This window comes from Ostrea edulis, chromosome 7 (assembly GCF_947568905.1).
Source record: "Ostrea edulis chromosome 7, xbOstEdul1.1, whole genome shotgun sequence".
In the NCBI taxonomy this organism is placed as follows: Eukaryota; Metazoa; Mollusca; class Bivalvia; order Ostreida; family Ostreidae; genus Ostrea; species Ostrea edulis.
The window spans coordinates 48,196,813-48,221,974 of record NC_079170.1 but is presented as its reverse complement, the minus strand read 5'-3'; the positions used below and the strand labels follow the sequence as shown (position 1 = coordinate 48,221,974).

The following is a 25,162-nucleotide window of genomic DNA, read 5'->3' as shown; positions in this document are numbered from 1 at the left end:
TTATTTTTATATCAAATCTTATAAAATGATTAAAAAACCCTGAAAATACTGACCCTGAAGTGTTTGACCTTGACCCCTTCTGTGAGGTAAGGATCCTCCCAAGCAATTCTGATGCATGAACTGCTGTGGGTGGGTAGTCTCTTCAGTGCAGGAGCCTTACATCCAGGCCATACCACCACCAGAGGTTCGGAAACTTTGCTGTGTAGTTTGTCGAAAGATGTCAGGGCTTGCACTTGGAAAGCATATTCCTGGCACCACTTCCCATGGGTGAAAGTAAAACTCATCTGCTCTGCATTCAAAATGGCCTCCACAATGCCATTTACGTAGACTTTGTAGCCTGTTACTAGGGCATCCCCGTACGTGTTGGGTTTCTCCCACTGTACAGCTATGTAGCGGAAATTGCAGGCTCTGGAAAACAAAAACCACTGTCATATCATTTTGTGTACACAAATCAGAGAACAACATCCATCATGTCGGAAATAACATCTACAAAATATTATACACACATTAGCAAATACACAGTACAATTCTATTTCATCCAAGTTTAAAATTTCTGTTTTACATGCAGTCAATAAATATTCATGGAAATTTATACAGCAAAATTGAAGTAATATTAACATACATAAAGAAATTCTATACTAAGTTTTGTACCCATAGACAGAAAAGAAATTCAGGTAAATCCTTGTACTCATGTCTGGCAGAAAAACAACTAAATCAGAGATACGATGGAATCTTCTTACCTAACTGAGAGATTGGGGGCATCTGGAGGAGCTGAAGTTTGAACGGTCAGCTGTTTGGACTTCTCCAGAATCTGTCCGTCGTTGTCGATGGCGGTCAGTCGGACGAAGTGAGTAGTCCCTGGTAGACAGTTGTTAATGACACAGCTGCTGTCTTTCTCCGATAGTTTAACTTCCCTTTGCTGAGAAGAAAAGCATAAAAAGTTCTCAAGTTTCAAAGGAAATGAAAATACAGTACATACATGTATAACAGAATTAGTATGTCACTGATTTATCGTAAGAGAGTACTTGATCGAAGCATTTCTATATTCCATATATTTACAACTGTGGCTCATTTATGTATGGTAGGATTTGTATAATTTACCATAAGAAATAAGTTCATTAAAGCATTTATATATTCCATGTAATACTATTTACAACTTTTACTATTGTTACAAAATAAAGTCTTTGCAAAGCCTAGTCACTCTATAAAATTAAAATTTCTCTTGTGTTTTACTTTTCCCACATGAATTTTCTGCCTACATGTACATTTCGTATTAATTCAAATATGAAATGCTTTCTAAAAACTTCATAGACATACTGCTGGCTGAGCCACGCTGCTCCACTGGATTTTATATCCTGCTACCCCCTCTGTCTCCAGGAAGTTGGTCCAGTCCAGTTGTATTGAGGTTTCTGTGACAGCAATGACCTTGACTGGTATCATGTCCTGATCCTCCCTGACCATATCCTCCCCGGACAGCAGGCGGGGGGAGTGGGGGGAGGTGCTGACCAGTAATGAGTTTGAGAAGGAGGAGTCACTGTAGAAGGAGTTGTCACTCAGTGCTACAAGCTGCACTTTGTAGTTCCTGTAGGCCAAAGGTCATGAATACTTATTTCTATTTGTACTGACCCTTACATATTCTATATCAGAATGTGACATCATATAATTACTGACTTCTGATGAGGTTGATGTAAGAAATTATCAATCCAAGAAATATGATATAGACAGACATGAAGTCGATATCCATGTCATGTTTCTTAGATGATAATTCCTTATATTAACCATTTATCATATGGTGATATCAACACTCCTAAATTTCCTATAAAATTATCCCAAGAAAAGTGTGTGAATCTAAAACTTCACATATGCTTAAAAATAATTAACCTGACATAATAGTAAACAAGAGTGTTGACATCATCTTGTGATTTAAATGCACCCATGACAATTTCGTAACGAGCAAAGTGATGACAAGAACACAGTCTAATCATTATAAACAAAGGATATTGACTGCTTGCATCTGATGACAAGGATTTATCTAAATAAAGGATTTATCTGGTTACAGCCAAAGAAATGACAGCAGTTTATCCAGTCATATAATAAACATGTATCACATGGATAATTCTAGAATCACACTACACTTCGTAAAACTAAACATGCAGTGCATAGATTTCAAAGCAGATTTATTGTTATCACTGCTGGGAAAACAGCATTGTTTTCTTTCAACTGCAATGACATATCAATATTGAAAGTGAAATATTGATAACATTCTGTAATCCTTGTAAAGCTACCTTGAATATTTTTTCAGCAATTATTTAGATAAATACACTTACTTGTTGGGACGGCATGGTATCACAGCCTTACGGTGAGAATTGCTAAGTTCATTTCCCACTTTCTTGTCATTCAGATACACCTTGATTGACGAAAAAAAGGAAAAATAGACAGGTGACGGATTTCACTTGATCTTACGCCAAACAAATTCGACAATCACAGATCCCTAATAAAATGGAGGACACGGTAAGCATGTGATAAAACACCATCTTTTCGTTCATATTCTTCATTTCATTTCACAATGAAATATATGAAAAACAAAAGCTATCCAATCAATACTGTCTTAAGATCCAGATAAGGAGTTTATGTCGACATCGTTACCATGGGGATACAAAGGAATCGGACTTAAAATTGTGGATCGACCCATTTGCTATGAGAATTCTTAAATGTCAAAACACTTGAGCTTATAAAAAAATCAAATAAACCTTATCAAGGAAAAGAATGGAAAGCACTAGATGTTATCTGATAGTGAGCTCTTCAGATAAAATTGATCGGCTACCTTTACTATAAGAAGGATTAGGTGTTTGACAATATGGGATCAAAATGTTGTGTTGAAAAGCATTATCTTGAACTTATAATGTAAGACAGGCACATTTGTTTCATTTTCACAAGTGACATATTTATGTTTCTGCATGATCAAAGTTTGGACGTAAGTGCTGCTACCTCCATTTAAAAGATGGATCAATGTAATTCCTTCATAACATACACAAACAATTTCATTGATATTCATATCATGTACACTTGAACCTCTGTTTAAGAAAAATTAAATCAAAGCCTGCTTTGTGGATTTTAACATTTCAACAAAGTCCAATAAAAAGATTAATATTCCGATAAAAAGAACAAATTTTATCAAAATTAATCCCCAAAATTTTTAAATTCCGGGTTTCAATATCAAAAATGTACTTTACGACCTCAAGAGGGAAATTTTGATAAATTTGACTGTTACTTCAAAAAGGACTTAAATATTGCAATTCATTATGCATGGCACACATCAAAAACCTACTCTACCTAAGATTATTACAACTCATGTCACATTATTCCATTTCCAGATTACTTAAAAGTTTGGTATGTGTTCTGCTATGGCAATGCATTAATCACTCATTTCCTCAATTCTGTTTTTAATCCCTTGCTAAAATTCGGTGACCTTTAATCTCTTTTATTACTTACTTGGTAACCCCGAACTTTGACCCCTCCAAACAGCCTTGGTTCTCCCCACTCTATGACAAACTCCTCTGGACTAACAGATTTAAGGAAGATTTCCGGGGGATCCGGAGGACCTGGAATAACCAGCTGAATTCTCTGGTTCACCTGGTGCAGGGCATCCGTAAAGTAATCGGGTTCCACTTGGATATCATAGGATGCCCTGAAAAAAATTTCAGTTAATACATTTTGGGTCAGCTTGTTGACAAGGATATCGATATCGACACAGAGTATTTCATCTGCAAGCAAAATGCCACCATGTTAATAGACTCACTTCAATCTAGTCACTGGTATAAGAGTTTTCCTGGCATCAGGGGTGATAACTTTTGTCTGGACTTGCCTCTCTTCATTGTTAGACCAGATAACATTAAACTGCTTGATGTGAGAGATCACATCACTCCTCTCCCCTTGTGTTTCCCAGCGAAGTTCAACGTCACCAAATGTGCTGTTGTCTCTATCTTCGTCATGCTTGAATGTGCACTCTATACCCTTGATGTATCCTGAAAAGACAATTGGTTATCAGATATCAAAGAAATATAAAATGGTATATGTAATGTGTCAGGAAACAATGACCTACTTGCACTGAACACAATACCACCCCCACCCCTCTTTTCATGCTATATCCCACAACTATCCAACATGCACCTCTCTCTAAGTTTTTGAAGACCTTCCATTTGGGTCTTTTAGTCTTAATCTCTAAATCTATTGAAGTTAACATGAATATTTACACTTTATCTGGGCAGAGGGACTCAGTTACACAGATCAATTTTTTGCTGTCTCTTCTGGTAAAGGGCAAATAACAACTTACAGCAAAACATTCTGATTAGAATAGAAAATTAAATATTTACACAGAGAATTAAACATTTCCACGAGGATCTGAGCAGTCTATAAAATGAATATGGCATCAAACCATCAGAAAATGAGTGAGTTTATATCTAAAGCTTACCATCTTGGTCTTTGGGAAGGACAATCTCCAGGGGTTCTGAAGGGGAGGGGTCTAAATTGTCCTCATCTTGTAGTAGAGCTGAGTAGTCCACTGTCTGAAGACTTACATTTCTGTACACCCCTTTGTACTAAAGGAGAGGGAGAGATATAAAAAATTACACATGCTTTCTTCTGATCAAAGTTACACAATTATATATTTTTACATTCAGCGTTAAATTGTGATGAGTACGGTGGCATCAGAGATTGCACATGCTTTCTTCTGATCAAAGTTACACAATTATATATTTTTACATTCAGCGTTAAATTGTGATGAGTACGGTGGCATCAGAGATTACACATGCTTTCTTCTGATCAAAGTTACACAATTATATATTTTTACATTCAGCGTTAAATTGTGATGAGTACGGTGGCATCAGAGATTGCACATGCTTTCTTCTGATCAAAGTTACACAATTATATATTTTTACATTCAGCGTTAAATCGTGATGAGTACGGTGGCATCAGAGATCAGCAAAATGACAATCTTTGATTTTTTATTTCATCAAACAAATTTGGAAAGAAAATCAATACTATAACATCAATAATGATATTCAAAGAGCAATTGACTTCATTCAATTTGCATTGAAAACCTATTGTTTTGTAGGAAATTTATATCCATATAAATATTCTGATAATTATCAGAGCATACTCATGGGGACTTAACACATTATAAGTATTTCATTTCCTGTACATGATTGCAGGGATTCTATCAGTATACCTTTTTCTTGCGATCTTTCTTTCCTTGGTCAGTGCAGGTCAGGGCCACCAGCACCACTTGGTATTTTTTGCCCGGTTTACACTTGGTCAGCTGACAGCTCTGGGCATTAGGGCCGAGACAGGAATGGAGTCTGTCATTAATTTCTAGTTTGTACCCTTCCAAGTACCTCCTGAGGTATTTAGGTCGTCCATCATTCTCCTTGCCAATAACTGACACAAGGGGTGGCTTTTCCCAGTACAGCTGGGCTGTGGTCTGGCTGTATCCTGTAATGTATACCCTGGGGGGCTCTGTCGGTGCCCTGGTTCTGGTGAACAAGGGCTTTGACATGACATTGGCAGTTCTTCGGTACCTCTGAATGTTTTTGTCATTTTCAGCAGATTCTAAGGAGGTCTTGATGCTTACAACAGCCTCTACCACAATTTTGTACTGCGCTCCTGGGGTTAAGTCTTCAATGGTCACATTATTGTCACCAGGGTCAAGGTTAATGTGACTGGCCACATACCACTCGCTGTCTCCTTTCTTGGAATTTTTCACATCAGACCACCTCAAAACTTGTCCGACCAACTTATTAGATCCATAGACAATGGGTAGCACCCAGCTGACGGACAGTCCTGAAGTAGATGACTGAATGATCTTCAGATTAGCAGGGGGCTCGGTGCCAGCAGTTTTAGCCATGGTGTAAGTGTTTGGCAGCCATATAGAATCATCAGCAGCGACCATTCTGTCTCTGGGAATGGCACGGACCTTCTTGAGCTTGTGCTTTTCTGGAAGCCTGTCGAAATATTCATCAGTAACTGCTGTGACACGTAGGACATAATCCGTTTTCTCTCGTAGATTTTCGATATCGGCTTTGCATTCATCTGGTCGCACTTCAACAGCCACATGATGAGGGTCGCTGGTGTTTATGGACTGAGCATCAATACGAATGGCTGTAAGATAAAGAAAGTATCTTTAACATATCTGAGGTCATATAGTTAAGATATGATAATGCATGAAATATTAGGATTTATGTACATTATCTAATGTCTTCCAGTCTTCAGTAATCACATGATAGTCATAATACACTCCAAGTCTGACACATTGTAAACCTCCATATTCAGTGTCCCTGGTTACAGAATCATCATCACGCTTGTTACTTGTGCATGTAACTGTTACAGTTTAGTAGCTAAATGCATTATAATAAACTTAAGATGTTACATGAATGTCGTCTCATTCCCTTCCCACTGTTGGTTCGAATCATATTGGAAACTTTCCCCCAACTCCATGTTTTAGTTTGAGTTATTAAGTTTTTGAAAGACTTTGTCACCTGCTAAACAAGACAGGCAAATAGGGATTTCTCTATCTGCATTTTGTCTCTCCATCTTCAGATTTTTTTTTCTTGGATCACAACAGTTAAAAATCACTTGGAAGACATTCCATGGTCAGTTTTCAGATTTCTACTCACCTATGATTTCCACTCCATGCTCTACGGGTGGATCCCACACCAGTCGGAGGGAGTTACAGGTGGAAGCAGCAATGGACAGATTACTGGGCGGGTTAGGTGGGCGGGCAGTTCTCAGAGTCAGGGTTTCTGATTGGGCAGTCAGGATAAACTTGTTGGTAGTGTCATTTTCCTCTCCTTACAGAGCAAAAAGTTACATATCATGTAAATCATAGTGTTTAAGATTTGTATTTCAATATGAAAAAGAGAATTTCTGATGAGAATGCATATTTCAAAAAATTAATGAAGATACATGTAACAACATTTATGCATAACTGACTGAATCACAATCAGATTGAAAATTTCAAACTGACCTTCAACCCTGTAGTTCTCCATACGTCGTGCTTCAACGACAATGGTGTATGTTGTAGCCGGGTGAAGACCAGTGATCAGAATGTGATCCTCTGAAAATTAGAGATGAAAATTCATTGCAAAATGAATGCAGTTAAAGCGCACCATGTCGATAACGGATAAGCAAAAAATTTCTGACAGGTCATCAAAGTTATAGAAGTCCCAGTTTATTGTTTTGTGACAGCAAATTTATTTTCTGGTTCTCCGACCCACCTGCACTACAGTGTTGTATAGACAATTTATCATGACAAGATTTGCTACAAACTAATTTTTGGGTGTTATAACATATTTTGTTTATGCCTAATATGTACATAGATTACTATAATTTTCCTTTCAAAATAAATTCAATGGAATGCCATATTCTAATACATACTTAATTCAATAATTATTCTTTGCCATAGTTAAGTATCACTACAGTCCTAAATATTTTCTAATCAGCAAGCAGTACTTTGATTTTAAAAGCCTCTCTACCACATCTAATTTAAAAAAAAGACATGGTAACCAGATCTCTTCAGACACAGATTTGTATAGCTTTACATTGAAGATTTATTCATCACTCTCACAAATGTCAAGGCCTACTTTCAAATCAATATAAAATTCATTGATAATCAATGGTAATGCTTTTAATTTCATTTAAAACGAGAGAAATAAAATTCATTCTTCATGCATCAATTTGATTTCACAAAGCTACAGGTCTAATCCTAAGACAGTAACAGTGACATGCACTACAGCTCTTAATGGGCCTGTACAAAAGTTAATGGGCTTGTACAAAAATTAATGGGCCTGTACAAAAGTTAATGGGCTTGTACTAAACATATTGGGCCTGTACAAAAATTAATGGGTCTGTACAAAAGTTAATGGTCCTGTACAAAAGTTAATGGGCTTTTACTAAATTTACTAGGACTGTAGAAAAATTAATGGTCCTGTACACAAGTTAATGGGTTTGTACTAAACTTACTGGGCCTGTACAAAAGTTAATGGGCTTGTACAAAAATTAATGGGCCTGTACAAAAGTTAATGGGTTTGTACTAAACTTACTGGGCCTGTACAAAAATTAATGGGTCTGTACAAAAGTTAATGGTTCTGTACAAAAGTTAATGGGCTTGTACTAAACTTACTGGGCCTGTACAAAAATTAATGGTCCTGTACAAAACTTACTGGGCCTGTACAAAACTTAATGGGCCTTTACAAAATTTAATGGGCTTGTACTAAACTTACTGGGCCTGTACAAAAATTAATGGGTCTGTACAAAAGTTAATGGGCTTGCACAACACTTACTGGACCTGTACAAAAGTTAATGGGCCTGTACAAAAATTAATGGGCTTGTACTAAACTTACTGGGCCAGTACAAAAATTAATGGGTCTGTAGAAAAGTTAATGGGCTTGCACATTTACTGGACCTGTACAAAAATTACTGGGCCTGTACACATGTTATTGGGATAGTACAACACTTACTGGGCCTGTACAAAAGTTAATGGGCCTGTACAAAAGTCATTGGACCTGTAAAGAAGTTGATGGACTGTACAAATGTTAATGGGTTTGTACAACACTTACTGGACTTGTACAACACTAAGCTGGCTTGTACAAAAGTAACCATGCAGACCTGTACAAAATGTAATGGGCCTTCACATCATTTCTTTACAACAGGTTAATTGGTCCTTTGTAACAGTTCTGTAAAACAATCAGCCAGCTTGTATAAGTTATTGGGAAAAAGGTATTGAGTCTGTAACAACAGTTAATAGGCCTTTATAATGGTTCTGACAACAGTTAGCAGGTCAATATAAAAATTATTGGGCCTGCAAAACAGTTAAAAGGCCTATAGAATAGCTCTTCTAGCTGGGACATACACAGCAGTCATTGGGACTCTTCAGTTGTCAGGCCTGCACAATACATATAGTTATTGGACCTGTACAACTGTTACTGGGCATGTGCAACAGTTACTGGCCTCTGTAACAAATCTGTAAAACAGTTATTGAACCTCTATAACTTCTGTATAACAGTTGTTGGGCCTATTGACAGTTACCAGGTCTCTAACATGCTGTGACCCAGACTTCTACCTACAATAGTTTACAGTTATCTGGTCTCTAACATGCTGTGACCCAGACTTCTACCTACAATAGTTTACAGTTATGTGGTCTCTAACATGGTGTGAACCAGACCCAGACTTCTATGGCTACCTACAATAATGTAGTTTACATGAACTCTTACCTCTGGATTCCTCACTCTGGACATCACTTTTATCACCACACCACCAGGTCACCACATAATGGTCAGGTCGTACAAAGTGACCGTGTACATTGTCCTCTGATAAAAGAAGACAGAGACAACATCATTTACCACAATTCAAAGCATATCTCATGCAGTTATACAAAAAAGCAACCGATAGCCCAACTTAACGTCACATTTCTCAATTGAAGCACTGGTTATATTCTTAAGTCTTATAGTCATCTCATTTCTGTCTTATAAAACACAGATATTCAAATCCGTTTTCATAAACATTTACCTTTATGTCCAGTAAAGCAATAATGCACACATTAGAAGCCTTAAATCTAAATTATCTTGCACTGTAGCTAATGTTATCATTATTTTTCAAGTATTCTCAATTCTTGCTGATAAAAACATTGACGTCCATCAAGCACTCTTTGGGTTGTTCCAAGGTTACGATACACTGTCCGTAACACAACAAAGGACAAAGAATGAAACATCAATGTATATAGCAAAATGCACCAATTCAAAATAAACCAGCGTTTAGATAGCAAGCTCCTTCAGAGAAACGTCAATTTGTTATCATGCAAAGCATAATTCATCTCAACATTTTAGTAGATGACCAAATTCATCATGTTGTTGTGATGTAGAAGAAAGCTCCTCAAAACTTCCACACAATGCTTTAAAAAAAATCTGTCAACTTTATTGCAAAGGAAAACACTGTTACACATCAAAGCTTTCAATTTCACCTGGGATAGGGAATTTCAGCTTATCTTGCTCATGAAGATACTGGTTAAGGACGATAAAATCATCTACAAATATTTAAAAGTGATGAAAATGAAAAAGAGAAATATACAGCTCAAAAATGATACACTGTGGTCGCTGGACTGAGAAATAATGCATTTTCAACTAATGTGGACTGTTGTGTAAAATTTAATTTTTTTTCTCTTAAGATTGCTTGGTTTTAAATGAAAGATAGGGGAAGATAATGAACAATGATACCTCATAAATCTTAAAAAGAATTAATACAAAATGATTTTTTTTTTTACATCACTTCTACACATTTCTTTTTTTCAGAGGGGTGTGTGACCGGACAATTGATTAGCGTAACTGAAAGTCAGGTCCAGTCTGATGTCCACGTATGTAGTGCAGTTTATGACCTCTGTTGAACAAGATGTAAATTTGTTAAATCTATGTTCTCAATGTGGCAAGTCCAACATTTTTGAAAAAAAGTTTGTAGAAAGTGTAGTTAATTCAGGTACAAGTACATTTGTAAGTTGACAATATTTTCATAATGATATGAATGAAAGACCACAATATTCATTTTAACCTTAGCAATTAATATTGTTGTCAATGTTATATCAAAAGAGGGGTTGAATATCCATTTTATATAATTAGTAAAAAATCTTGACATAATTTAACACTATTGATTAATATTTCACCAATATCACACTGATTGCTTTGCTTCCCCCAGATTAATTTGACATTCCAAAATTCCTACATGGATGCTAATGGCAAAAACCAGCTGTAAAAATTCCATCATGTTCCTGGGATACACAGAATAATCTAACGCTGGAAATGTCACAGAGAGGAAATATATAATTTAAAAAAATCTGCACTGTACTACTAATCTACGTCACAGTTAGATAAGTTTATTTGCGAGTATTAACTAAAAGGAAAACACTTTGATCGTTATGAGAAATTTCCATACCTAACAAAGGACACCAAATTGCAATTACATCCAAAAAATGAGAGCACTATAGGTGTAATAGGTGGCAACTTCACCCAATCAGTAGTAAATGTCTGACACCATTGTGACATATTTGTACTGTTTAAACATTTAAATACAATATTTTTCTTTTGCTTTAAGCTGAAAGATTCTTTAAAAATTTTGCAATGAATTCATTGAAAAAGAAAGGGAGGGGAAAAAAGACAAGGAAATCCCGGATTCTGTGAGATATGTAGTTGGCTATCATTGTAACAGACCAAATCTAATATTATCTATACACAGAAACAAATGTTCTCAAATCATAGGTAGGGAAATAGAATTTCTCATATATACATACAAAACATGCATCAATTGTGTTCCATCATCAGAAAAACCTAAACACTTCAATGCAACAATGTTTCGTTTATTTGATTCTGATCCCCGCTAAGCAAAGGGAACACACAGATACTGAATTTGAAATGAAAGAAAATAATATGATAGGCAAAAAGTCATATATTTTTGAATACATATTTATACTTTGCAGAACTCTAGTCACTTTAATTTCAAAGGCTGCTGGGCCTGACTTGAATTTTAATACCTTTACACCTTGTAATTATGGAGATTGACCCCTATTGTGTCAACTCAAATCAATATTTACCATATACTAAATAATTAAAGACCACGGTACCCATGCTGAACACAAAAACTTATCAATTATGGTTGAGTGAAATGAATTGCAGTTCAATGGATTCTACATTAACTTTTTTCAGTCCCATATCATGAAGACATTTTAAGAAGCTTCTTCATGCACTGTTGATCTAGCTGAGGTGTGACATCTCGACAGATAGAACTCTGTAGTTTTTGCTCGGTGTCTTTGATTAAAAAATGCTAATATCAGTTGAAATGAATATATAATTTGATGGTTCTTTGAACACTGCTTTAGAATATAGGACTTACAAAATCTAAAATCATCTGAAAGTCAGTATGCAAATCGACTTCAGAAAATGAAAATTCCCCCCATTTTAATGTCTTCAGTTGAATATGGGTACAAGTGTAATATCACTGTTGAAGGAAAAAAACGACACTTATCGTTCACAAAATTTTCTCACCAGCATTTATAGTGTGCAGAAATGAATATTTAGTATCTTAGGTGTTTTGTTCATTTCATATACACTTAGATCCACATTATTTTGGATTTCAGAGAGAGTCATATGTATTCTAAATTACCAAGGTACATGCCTTTCTTTTAAAAATACAAGCTAGTACATATCTAACAAATCTATCGGATATGGCAGTTTATTATGTTTGTTTTTGTCGGTCAATTTCCCTCTTAGCAAACTTGTACAATTTGAAAACGTGTGTCTGAGCGCTGAAAAGCAAACAGTGCTTGTAATATATATTGTTCACACATTCTAAGATTTAACAACTGACATGAACTTGATAGTTGCATGGAAAAGAACAGTCAATATTATCGTGACAGTATTAGAGATAAATGACGTGTCCAGTGTTTGGGAGAGAATATCATATATCAGGCTACTGAAATCTCCCACCTCTCAATACGCGTGCCTTCATTCAAACACTGAATGATTGACCATGTATAGGTTTCAGTGAAATTTTCATACAAATAGTAAATATCAATACTTTATACAGTTAATTATCTCAAAAGTCCTACAAGTATGATTATTAAGTATGTATATTGGAAGCAGATTCTTTTCTGTGTATAGCAAATATGGGGCACAGTCACATGTATACAATCAAAATTTGAATTTCTTGTTCATTGTAGGTCGTCAAACAGTGTGTTTTCTCTCTCACAACTTGAAATTTTCTATACATGGATATCAACATTATTCAATTATTTCATATCTTTAAAATATGAAATAAACAAAATTTTAGTGTATTCGATGTCCTAACTCAAACATCGAGAGAAATAAAATAAAATATAGTAATTGGTACAGTTATAAACATGTACAGCATTAAATTCTAAGGATCGGATTGTAATTTGTAGTGAAGTAAATTTCACAACATAAAATATGGGAACCACATACACAGTTTCAACTTGAACTAACAACTTTCAAATATTTTTTTAAAAGCTTAGAACACATCTATAGAAAACAGACACTTTACCTACCGTTAAAAGATAAAAGAAATATTCCTCAACTTTTGCTGAGATATCCTCGATACTTTTAGAAGCATTGTGTATTAATGTCGTTTAAAACACGTTAAACACATTGCATTTAAATGTCATTCTGTAGTGCTGATCACACAAGACATTCTTCTGACATGCATTAAAGTGAAAATCAATGCTCAATTATTCCGATCAATCAGTAAGAGAACTCTTGGATCGAGTTGATCTTCACCTCCTCATAGTTACGGAATGATAAAGGCTCAATGAATCCGAGAAATAACAAACAAAGTGCATCATTACTCCCCCAATCGCTCATCTGAGACACTAATATAAATAGTACTTTTGAGGATCGCAAATGGCTTACACCCTTTAATTTAAAACAAAGACTATCAAACTTTAAAAGAAAAAAACCATTATGAGGATCCAGAATATTTAAAATGGAAGAATTTAAAATTATTGACCATAATAATGTGTATTGAATACCTTTAGGTGTCACATTTTAAAGAGTTAATTGATCAGAGAATGCTTGTCCAATTCCTGAGAGAGCAACCCAGGAGCTACAATGGTATTTTATTGATCTATGCATGGTATCTATTTACGGAGGAAATTTAATGTTTAGAATATAATTCCTGGATACAAAACATTTAAAGAGCTAATTTTTTTTAAAGTTGGAAAATATTATGAGTATATATACAGAAGGAGAAAATCAATTTCAAAAAAGTTATAGGACACATACATGTACATGATCAAATTTATTGCTATTAAATCATTATCAATAAAATATTAATCACCTGTGAAATAATAAATTCTTGAGATTATTACCGCAGTATAGAACTTTTGGGATTCATTTCTTATATGTCCATGATTTAACAAAAACTTCAAATCAAACCAAATTTCAAAATTGGTTTCCTTATCACCAAGTTTTGAAGGCGTCATTTTAACTATATTAGATACAAATTCTACAAACTTAACATTTAAATTCCGACAGCTAACAGTCATCTCCAAAATTTTTTTTGCAATCGACAGACGACCATACAAAGGTCTTTTAGATAGCAGATATGATCAATGATCAGATAATGTAGATGTATTTTATAGCTATATTGAATCTCTAGATAATCAACCATTTATTCAAGAGTCTAGTGGACCGTGATTTTTAAAGGGCATATTTTTGCACTGCGTTGAGTGGACCCTCGTGCAAGCTATTATATTTTCCCTGCGTACACGTCCCTATCTGATTTTGTAGCGCGGTTATATTTCAGACTGGTTGGATCTTCTATCTGATCCTGTACAGCACTGAATTCTGAACCATGTCACTGTGCTATGTCGACCTTTTCAAGACATAACCGTGAGGATAACAGCTATAGACTACGACAGTTACAGGATCTGTTTTGATGAATATTTTCGTCAGATTCATACCCGCAAGGTTAAAGCTGACGTTATTAGATGCTAACATCAAAACTCTTTGCTAAAATAACCTTCTGTATTCAATAGTCTGAATTAATCTTTGATTTGATAGCTGTGGGCTTGTGCGTGCAGTAATGTCTGCTTATTATTGAATTATGGGATGGTGAAATGAGAAAATTGTCAGAGGAACTTAATCATATTTAAATTCATCGCTTACAGAAATTACACAACTTGTGTTATAAACAAATTTTAAATGTTTGCAGTTATGTTGACATCAATACACCAAATTTTAATGTACTCCTTTTCTCTCTCTACTCCATTGAATATCTACAACCCAACTCATTTCATTATCTTCAGAGATTTAGTATATGGTCACATCAATCACTAGCGTTAAATTCAAGTCATCCATACGACTAAACCTAGATAATCATTCATAAGATGAATTCAAGTCAGATTTTCAGTTCAATAAACATTCTGACCATTTAACACTAATTATAATATCAAATGAATACTTAATTAATATAAAGGAGCACTCTGAGTTTATATTTTGACATGAAAGGTCAAAGGTCTTCATATGACAAACAATATGGCAGAATGGCAACCCCTCCCCCCCCACCCCCACCCCAAATACAAGAATATTTGAACAGCAGTGACTCGATAATGGATGTAGACTGACTAGATCTTCCTACCTTTTTTCCACACCACTAATGCAGAGTGTCCAGTGACCTGTTCTAACCACACCTCATCAGGAGCCTTCACCAGTCCGGTGTAGTGGACAGTCAGTTTGGGTCCTGGACGACAACCAGCATATTTCTCCCCAAGTAACAAATCTGTTGATATTAGGATAAAAGATAAATTACATGTGTAACAGGAATACCTGCAAACTGTAAAAATTTCAAAAAGAAGTTCTAAAAATTCAAAACAATACAAAACAAACAATAGATGTATCAACTTCCTGAAAATGTAATGGAATAATAAATGAAATTCGACAGTTTTTTAAAAAAAAGGGTCTCTAGGGGCCAAAATAAGGCCCCATTCTCAATGATAAAAAGCAGGTATTTTTTAACAATTTTTACTTTAGAATTTCCAAACAATGAAAACAAATCAAAGCAGGGTAGCTTTATTGTTCATAAATCTCCTTCACAGCTGCCTAGGTCCACAGATTATAATTTTTGTTTCAAAATTGTTAAGGAAACCAAATTTTTTGGCTCCTGCTTATTAAATGAGGTAAGCTTTGACCAAATTGAAAAGTCAGAAGGAGTCCAATTATACCCTAATGCACTGGTTTGTTTGTTTTTTCTTACTTCTTTGTATGAAACATTTTTTCCAATTTCAAACAAATGTCACTACATTTTTTTCCAAACTGGAAAGGCCCAGGCCCCTGATATCAAGGCCTGTAAGAACTAAAAGACAATTTAATATTTCATTTACCAGACATCACCTGACGGTGAAGAACATACTAGCAACATTTCTAAGTCAGAGAAAGAGAGCTTTGAAAGGTAGATAATTGTTATAATAACACTGTATATGTCCTTGGCCTTATTTAAAATCTCGGTTATCAAGTGATCAATGCAAAGCACTTGCATTTTTGTCTGTAGATAACAAACGAGGCATTTGAAACTAATGAGCTGGTAAATCTGCCCATTGTGTTAAATCAGAGACGGTTGGATCACTATGGTCTTTACCTGTCCCAGGTACACAATATTTACAGTAAATGTACTTTTAATATATTTTTAAAAGAATTAAGTATCTTTTAAAGTGAAATTATACTAGATGTGTTGGAAGGAAGCAAATGTCCCTATGGTAACCAAGAGAATATGAGTATAGTCATTATGTCATTCTGGAACAATTAACATCAAGTTTTAAGCAAACTTGTCGTCACATCCATACCATATCGAAATATCAGAAAGCTATAAATTCCATGAAATCATTTAAACTCTATCTGTAACTAATCAGCTCAATATCTGCAAGTGCTGAGAAATATATCTGAAAAATTGACTTTGAAATTTTTAAAGTCCAAGGGACATAACTCTCATTAAAGTTGGTCAATAGAATGAAACCCAGTCCTGATTTGTAACTCATCAATTAACAACTACATACTAAATATCAGTTCCAGTACTTGCAGGAGTAATACACAAGGGGCTCAAGGGTTGCAACACTCACCTGAGCCACCTTGTTCATACTTAGACTTCTAACTCAATGTTAGAATTCAGTTTGATATATACTGGTGCAACGATAAATCAAGACCTGCTATTGGACAACATACAGTTGTTGACTTGTGTTAAGGGCAACAACAGTTGATCTGTCAGGCCCGAGATCCCTGTCAACATTTTTGTTACACACTGTACCCATATGGAAAAGTCATATGGAAGTCACATATTTTTTTAAATGTACATCCATCTCTCTCCCTAGCTGTACAGTACAATTTTCGGAGAATTTCAACCAGTTCACTACATGACTTTTCTCCCAGGTGAAAACAGTAGGGACCACAGCTAAACAAATGATGGCTGATAATGATTTCTGCCATTTTCACATCAGTTTAGTGTTTTTGCTAACTAAAATGACCTAAATTTCCCTTTCAAATGCCACTGAGAGGCATACATCGGCCACATTATTTTAACCAAATGACGGGACAAATAGCCCATTTTAGTGCCAAATGATATCCTGCCAGTCAACAGTCTTTTTTAACAATTCCAGTTCAATAGTAGCCAGAGCAGTTTTAATTATGAAGTTTTTTCCTTACAAAGTAACATAGGAACTGTTACATAGCGATATATGTACTACATGTACAAAATAAGAATCAATTATACAAGATAATTAACTACAGTAAAATAGGGTTGTCCCAAACATGCTTATAACAAACTACCACCTATTATGAAATGATTTTCATTCCCTCAAATGAAAATAAAAAATAGCTAATTGAATATAATGAATCCTGCCTATTATGAAGTAAATTGAATAGCCTTTGCACTTCAGTATAACCCTATTTTACTGTATTCTCATCTGATACACTAACAGATAACAAAGCATTGGCTACATTTACATAAGGCTGCATGATAGAGGCTAGCTGTAATCCACCACAACTATAAGCAGAAGAGGAAGTGGTTAGTCATAAACTGGTTAGTTACCCTCCAGTTTGTTAGTAGACTCAGTTTTTGTCCAGCCTTTGGTTTTAACTCCCTCTGTCAGAGTGAACACCTTTTGATCACTACCAGTGAGTTGTGCTAGTGCAAAATCAACACAAACTAAAGGTGAACATATAAAACTCGTGAGATTCTACGGAGGACACAACAGTTGACACATTGGTGTTAAAACACTCGTATGTATTGATGTCATTTGTTGGTAATGTGCACTAGATGTATTTACAAATTGTGTATGCGAGTGATATTTGATAAATTTTTCAAATTAATCAATTTAATAAAATATATTGGTCAACCATTGAGCACTCTTTCAGGATTTTAAGGTGAAAGTTCAAAACAATCTTCATTAATTGTGCAAATCAAGAAATAAATAGCGACAATATCTTTTAACAAAACCTCATGATGAAATAAAGAGAATAACATTGTCACACTGTTACTAGATTAACCAATGAAAAAACTGCACACAGATATGAGTCATGAGTATACCTTGTTGCCGTGGTGATGACTCATCTCTCTCTAGTTCCAGAAGAGCTCGCTCTAATTTTCCCACTGGATGATTTGTCAAGGCAACGAGCTGCAGGACTACTCTGTCACCCAGGGAGATTCCGGTGATGTCGACAGCATTTACATCTGGTCCCATGATGTGTCCATACAGTTTGCCATTTTTCAGCAGACGATAACCCTGTCAAAATGTTGAGAAGATAATAAATGTAATTCAGTTTCAATTTTTTTTTAACATTTCATGGATATCTTCTGTAGAAAAATTAAACAGTTTCTGATATAGAAATGTCTCATAGTAACATTTACACCAACACAAACATTGAATACTTTTGATTCATCTGTATCTCAAAACTCAGTTTAATTCATTCTAGATTGATTTTCATCTTGTTTTCATCCAAAATAAATTTTGCTTGATCACTCACAGAAATCTCCGCCTCCCCATACTGTTGTGGAGCCAACCATGTGACCCTGATTCCCTGCGGAGTCATGCTCTCTAGCCTGAGCTCTGGTGATTTGGGGGCGGCCGGAGCCTGAACAGGAATGATGTTGGAGAATGAGCTCTCGCTGAGACAGAAAATGTGGTTCTGGTCCGGATCTACCTGTTTCTGGCCTGACATACTCTATAAAATATACATATCTAATATTCAAATTTATGTTTCAAATACTAAATGATATCTCACTGAAATTCCTTTTTAGGTTTGTGCATTTTATGTTGTAAAATACTTCTACCTACAGACTATATTGGCAAAATGGTAATTCAGTAACATAGGTTAATATATCATTGTTATGAATTAAATCTCTTGTTTCTTGATACTATTTGAATAATTTTGAACATAATTTCATGATGCTTATCAAGCATCACATACAAAACAAACAAAAGGGTGTGAAATCTGTAGATTGATTAACACATTCATACCTTGACCTTGACATCGTAGCTTTCCTCAGGGTTGAGGCCAGTAATCACATACTGATATCCTTGACGATCCATTTTTGGTGATGCATCAATCTTTCCGAAGTATTTATCATTCACATAGATTCTGCAACCCAATGACAAATGAATGCTTTAAATTATACTATTCTTTATCTAATAGGAAATTATAATTCATTCATAAGCATAGATACAATTGATCACTACACCACATAACTTGCATTATAATTCTGTTTGATAAAGTTTAAACTTTATGATGTTTAACAAACAAGTTCTACAGTGTGTATTTAAAACATCTCTTGTCAGCTTGACAAGCACCTTTGAGCGTACATAGTGTATGAAAAGGGTGCTATATTATATAGCTTATAACTAGTCTAATATAAAATCTGCGTAAAATCTAGAGAATGTTAGCGTTCAATATCCTGAGAATTTATTGAACGCTAACTTTGCATTGCGTGAATTGTATGCGCCCGAAACATTCCGAGTATGAGCGTTCAATATTGACGTTACCTTAACGACGTAAACAAACCAAAATGTCAAACGACAGTCCTCCGAATCTGACAGAGCCGGTATTTGATATTTACTTAAGCAAAATGTTTTACTGTACATAAATTATGATGTCCCCATTTACAAAATCAGTTTGCTTCATGCATTAATGACGGGTTAAATATTGAACAGTTAAGAAATGCATGCTGTTATTGCACACTGCCAATATTGATGAATTCTCGTCTATTTTGGAGTAGTTTGAGTGAAAAGGGATATAATTTAACAACGAAATACTTTAGCTATATAATAAAAGGGTTATTGAACTTAAACAGGCACATATTGGCACTCGTTGGCTGTCAAAATGCACTTGCAAGCTCGTGCATTTTCACAGCCAACTCGTGCCAATATTCACCAATATAAGTTCAATAACCCTATATTATTGATTATCGGTGCAAAGAATCAATGGCATACAATAATTCTAGAGCACCTGTTTTATAACTGGTGCTTCAAAATTATTTACGACTTTGAAATCCATAAAAAGATACATGCATATACATATACTTAGATGTTGCTCTATGACAGATCATTATCATAGATTTTCTTCTTTCACTTTACCTGTAGCTAGTAATTCCCTCTTGAGCCACTGCTCGCCTGACACCCGCCGGCTTGTCCCAGGCCACCAGCACACTGCCGTGTTTGTGGAGGGGCTGCTGACTGACATGTGGGGGAGGGGGTTTCTTGGGGCAGGTGATGTGTACCTGTCTGGAGGGTTCGCTTTCTATACCGCTCTGTTTCAGGACCGCTACCACAGCCACACCGATTGTCTTTCCTAATAAAGGATATATCCAGATTAAAACAGAGCATTCTTTGCATGCACTCTGTTATGTTTCATTTATTTGCCATACATACAATAATTTTTATGCTCTGAACCAAAACATAATTTGTTGAAATTTCAAAATATCTACAAGTAACAAATTTAACATGAAATTTTTTGCACTTAAAATTAGATTTCATAAGAGAATCTGTCTGAAAATTCCATTATTTATTTGTGTAAATTTATATCAATCTTAAAATCACATCAAAAATATTGAATTGCTTCAAAAACAGTAAAGAAATTTGCACATTTTTTATCCATATCAATTTTTACACAAAGGACACTTTCAAAGGGAGATAATCATTACCTGGCACTAGGTCATTGATGACCATCTGCCTGGTGTCCTTCCTCTGAAGGCCACGCAGGACCTTGTTGTCCACATATATTTTAAATCCCAGTAATTCCAGTCCACTCTGAAGTCTGGGAGGGTCCCACTGGACAGTAGCCTGAAAAAATTAGAAAAAAACTGCGAATACGTTGGCTTCTTCAGAACTTCTATCTTCCCTTGAATCATGAAGAAACATCTGGCAATCAAGATAATAATCCACTGTACAGTACAACATGCTTATAACAAACATGTTTATGACAAATTCACGCGTATTGCGAAGTGATATCTAATTCCTCTATGAGAGGGAAAACAAAAATTTCATTGGATATAACGAAGTTTGGTTATAACAAACTGATTTTCACTGGCCTCGGAGGTTCACTATAACCATGTTTTACAACACGATTTTCTCAACCCTTTTAAGAGCTGAATGTATTGCAGAAATTTAAATATCAAATTTATAGAACTTCTAAAATCAATAGAAAGTTTTTGTGGTGAATCACTTGCCTTTGCATGAAAGACTTCGACATATGGGTAAATCTTGTAAATATCATGCATGCATAGTCTGTAGTACATACCTGGTACAAGCCGACACTGAGCACCCTGACAAATGGAGGGAGTGGGGGTCCGATCGTTGTGTAGTAAATGACAGGGGATGTAGCCTGGACTTCTATTGGTTTCTGTTCATCTTCATCATCACGAAAACCATAGTTTGCTACTACAAACACTCTGTAAAATCAAAAATACACTGTGACTTAGGGACAGAATGTAGAAAGGCATATTTTGGTTGCAGCATAAATACACACCAGGCAAACATTTCCCAGCAGGTCTGAAAATATGTTCCCTGTTTTTAGGGCTCACCTGTATGTGTTGTCTGGGTACAGACCCCGTATATTGATTTTACGTTTGTTTCCATCCATTGTCCAGCAATGCTGAGTACCTCTGACCCCATGACCTTTGATATCCACAAGGTTACATTCAAAACTGAAAAATTAAGATTGACCGTCACCACTTCATAAAATATAATTATACCACACTTTGTAAAAACTTACAAATCTTGAAATTTGAGTGTTGTGGTGTTACATACCTGATGTGACTGTTGATATCCCTGGCACTGAAGTCTCGTCCCACAATATTTACAATGTACTGCTGCACTTCATAATCCGACTCAACATGATTGTCGATGTACCACTCCACGATAAGTCCTGACTTGCCCATGCTGGACACTTTGATAGTTGGGGCTGGCACACCCACTTGTGCATCATTGGCAGGGTTATATACAGGCTGAAAAATTGCAATATATCATTGACAGACTTTCTATGAATTACCCTACTACTGTACTACAGGGACTGTCATATTGAGATTTGAAGCACTTTTCCTCCAGGAAGTTATAATGCAGGTGAAATTCACTCGCCCTACTTGTAAATTCATTTATGTTCTCCATTTGTGACAACAATTTGCTCTGATTAAAAACCCATTTACTTTAATGCAGTCTATCATTAGTAACATTAAACTTGGATGAGTTTGGGTATCATGACCTCTCTAAACAATAAAGACACTCATAATAGTTTGGTTTGATTAGGATGTACAGTTCTTAAGCCCCCCCCCCCCCCCCCCCCCCTTCCCCGAAACCAAACTGCTGATGTTGCCATTTCATAATTTATACAAACAGTTGAATTTACTGATAATTTGATTTGCAACTTGGCTGATAATTTGTAACTCCCACACTTACTTCCCCTTCCTCCACTCGGCGGCGTCGGTGTCCTTTGTCCTGAGATACAACCACACTCTTCATCATCTTGTCTTCATTCAAATCCACAGAGGCTGTCTCTTCCACTTCAATAATTGCACGCCTCACCGATCTTGGACTGAAGTCTGAGCGAGGACTATTGATATCACGATATCGCCTAGCAGATGGAGGTCTTGGGGCAATATCTGACTGTGTCGCACTGTCGGACTTTTCACCTCTGGTCATGTAACTGCTTCTGGGCCTGCTCTGCTGAATTTCTTCTCTGGTGACTTTAGGGGCATATTTAGCATCCTTCATGCTTACCACCATGACGCTTCCATCATTTGATAACCTGGTCCCTTCGGAGTCCGTTTCGCTCTCAGTTTCACTACCGGTTTCTGATGAGCCTGTTTCAGACTCAGTGTCACTCTCCGAGTCTGATCTGTGTGCTCTGCGAGACTGTGCTCGATTCACGGAGAAATCCCCTGAGCCATAACTGTCTCCGAGAGTCTTCACTCGAGATTTTCCTCTTGGAGTCTGGGTTCCTTTCTCATAATTGTCATCTGTCATGACACTCTGATCTGCAAAGAGAATTTTTAAAAAAGATGAAACTATTTTACTTAATATCATACAATCATATACTTTGTAAACTTCAGTTCATTTTCGCTTAATAATTTTAAAACTTCTTACATAATTATATTTCAATTCAATAGTCCTGAAAAATACACCGACATCAGCGGAATTAAAAGTTCCAGGATATGCAAAACATATTGTAAAATACGAAATGTGAAGACACAATATAAAACTTATTTCATGTGCTACATGAAATTTAAAAGAGAAAATTAAAAGAGACTGTGACTTGTGAGTTTGAAAGGGAATGGTCATAGAAAGTAAAGGAGGGCTATCAAGGAATCAAGCGTGTAAATGAGCAATGTCATCAATACATGTATATCTGTTTCATAAGGAAGTAAATAAATGTTTAGTATTGGTATATATGAAATCTTAATAATCTATACATGTACATGAAGGTTATTGGGTATACATGGGTATATGTCATATATAGGGCCGATCAAACAATTCTTAATTCACTGATCTCCATGTAAGTGATTAAGGAGATATGTGTACCTATTGATAGATTCAAGCTTGACCTAATTAGGTCTCTAAAATTATGTACTAACATTTCAGCACAATAAAACAATCTACAGTGTAGGTCTAAATCCATCACTAAACCAAAAACAAACAAGAGGCCCATGGGCCACATCGCTCACCTGAGTCACCTTGGTCCATATCACAAGACTTTCTATATATATTTGCATGTAAAACCGTAGTCCTTATCATGGCCCCAATCTACCCCTGGAGGCCATAGTTTTCGCAAACTTGAATCTACACTATGTCAGAAATTTTTCTTGTAAATGTGAACTTCTTTGGCCCAATGGTTCACGAGAAGAAGATATTTGAAGATTTTTCCTATATATTTGTATGTAAAACTTTGATCCCCCCTTGTGGCCCCATCCTACCCCCAGGGGCCATGATTTGAACAAACTTGAATCTGCACTATATCAGAAAGCTTTCATGTAAATATCAGCTTTTCTGGCTCAGTGGTTCTTGAGAAGAAGATTTTTTTTAAAAAAATTCCTATATATTTGTATGTAAAACTTTGATCCCCTATTGTGGCCCCATCCTACAACAGGGGGCCATGATTTGAACAAACTTAGCTCTGCTCTATGTTAGGAAGCTGTTCATGTGAATATCAGCTTTTCAGACTCAGTGGTTCTTGAGAAGAAGATTCTAAAAGAATGTCCCTATATATTTGTATGAAAAACTTTGATCCCCCCTTGTAGCCCCATCCTACCCCAGGGGCCATGATTTGAACAAACTTGAATCTGCACTATGTCAGAAAGCTTTCATGTAAATATTAGCTTTTCTGGCTTAGTGGTTCTTGAGAAGAAGATTTTTAAAGATTTTTCATATATATTTGTATGTAAAACTTTGATCCCCTATTGTGGCCCCATCTGACCTCCAGGGGCCAGGATTTTAACAATTTAGAATCTGTACTATATATCAGAAAGCTTTCATATAAATCTCAGCTTTTCTGGCTTAGTGGTTCTGGGAAGAAGATTTTTAAAGATTTTTTCTATATATTTGTATGTAAAACTTTGACCCCCTATTGTGGCCCCATCCGACCCCCGGGGGCCATGATCTTAGCAATTTATAATCTGCACTATATCAGGAAGCTTTCATATAAATCTCAGCTTTTCTGGTTCAGTGGTTCTTGAGAAGAAGATTTTAAAAGATTATTCCTATAAATTTGTATGTAAAACTTTGATGCCCCCCTTGAGGCCCCATTCAATCCCCGGGGTCCATGATTTTAATGAACTTGAATCTGCACTATATCAAAAATAAAAAAAAAAAAAAAAAAAAAAAAGAAAAAAAAAAAGAAAAAAAACAAAAACAACTTTGACCCCCTATTGTGGCCCCATCCGACCCCCGGGGGCCATGATTTTAACAATTTAGAATCTGCATTATATAAGGAAGCTTTCATATAAATCTCAGCTATTCTGGCTCAGTGGTTCTTCAGAAGAAGATTTTTAAAGATTTTTTCTATATATTTGTATGTAAAACTTTGATCCCCTATTGTGGCCCCATCCGACCCCCGGGGGCCATGATTTTAACAATTTA

The 25,162-nt window shown here is 35.7% G+C and overlaps 1 protein-coding gene across 5 annotated transcripts in view; it reads right to left on the bottom strand.

Annotated features, from left to right (window-relative positions):
* The window catches only part of LOC125654190 (uncharacterized), a 65,823-nt gene that overhangs the window by 6,708 nt on the left and 33,953 nt on the right, over window positions 1–25,162 (bottom strand). For 2 of the 5 annotated variants that reach the window (XM_048884020.2, XM_048884015.2), the window contains exons 29-50: window positions 22,487–23,064; window positions 21,842–22,038; window positions 21,616–21,738; window positions 21,333–21,483; window positions 20,737–20,875; window positions 20,171–20,384; window positions 19,058–19,178; window positions 18,564–18,761; window positions 18,127–18,322; window positions 17,629–17,724; window positions 15,190–15,330; window positions 9,267–9,362; window positions 7,022–7,111; window positions 6,672–6,845; window positions 5,228–6,156; window positions 4,472–4,598; window positions 3,800–4,025; window positions 3,493–3,688; window positions 2,328–2,407; window positions 1,318–1,582; window positions 741–919; window positions 54–408 (exon numbers count right to left, since the gene is read on the bottom strand). In XM_048884020.2, coding sequence (XP_048739977.2) covers window positions 54–408; window positions 741–919; window positions 1,318–1,582; window positions 2,328–2,407; window positions 3,493–3,688; window positions 3,800–4,025; window positions 4,472–4,598; window positions 5,228–6,156; window positions 6,672–6,845; window positions 7,022–7,111; window positions 9,267–9,362; window positions 15,190–15,330; window positions 17,629–17,724; window positions 18,127–18,322; window positions 18,564–18,761; window positions 19,058–19,178; window positions 20,171–20,384; window positions 20,737–20,875; window positions 21,333–21,483; window positions 21,616–21,738; window positions 21,842–22,038; window positions 22,487–23,064 — 4,871 coding nt within the window. Of the gene's footprint in view, window positions 1–53; window positions 409–740; window positions 920–1,317; window positions 1,583–2,327; window positions 2,408–3,492; window positions 3,689–3,799; window positions 4,026–4,471; window positions 4,599–5,227; window positions 6,157–6,671; window positions 6,846–7,021; window positions 7,112–9,266; window positions 9,363–10,012; window positions 10,076–15,189; window positions 15,331–17,628; window positions 17,725–18,126; window positions 18,323–18,563; window positions 18,762–19,057; window positions 19,179–20,170; window positions 20,385–20,736; window positions 20,876–21,332; window positions 21,484–21,615; window positions 21,739–21,841; window positions 22,039–22,486; window positions 23,065–25,162 lie in introns of all 5 variants that reach the window. The other 3 variants (XM_048884013.2, XM_048884018.2, XM_056144603.1) reach the window with 3 other exon arrangements.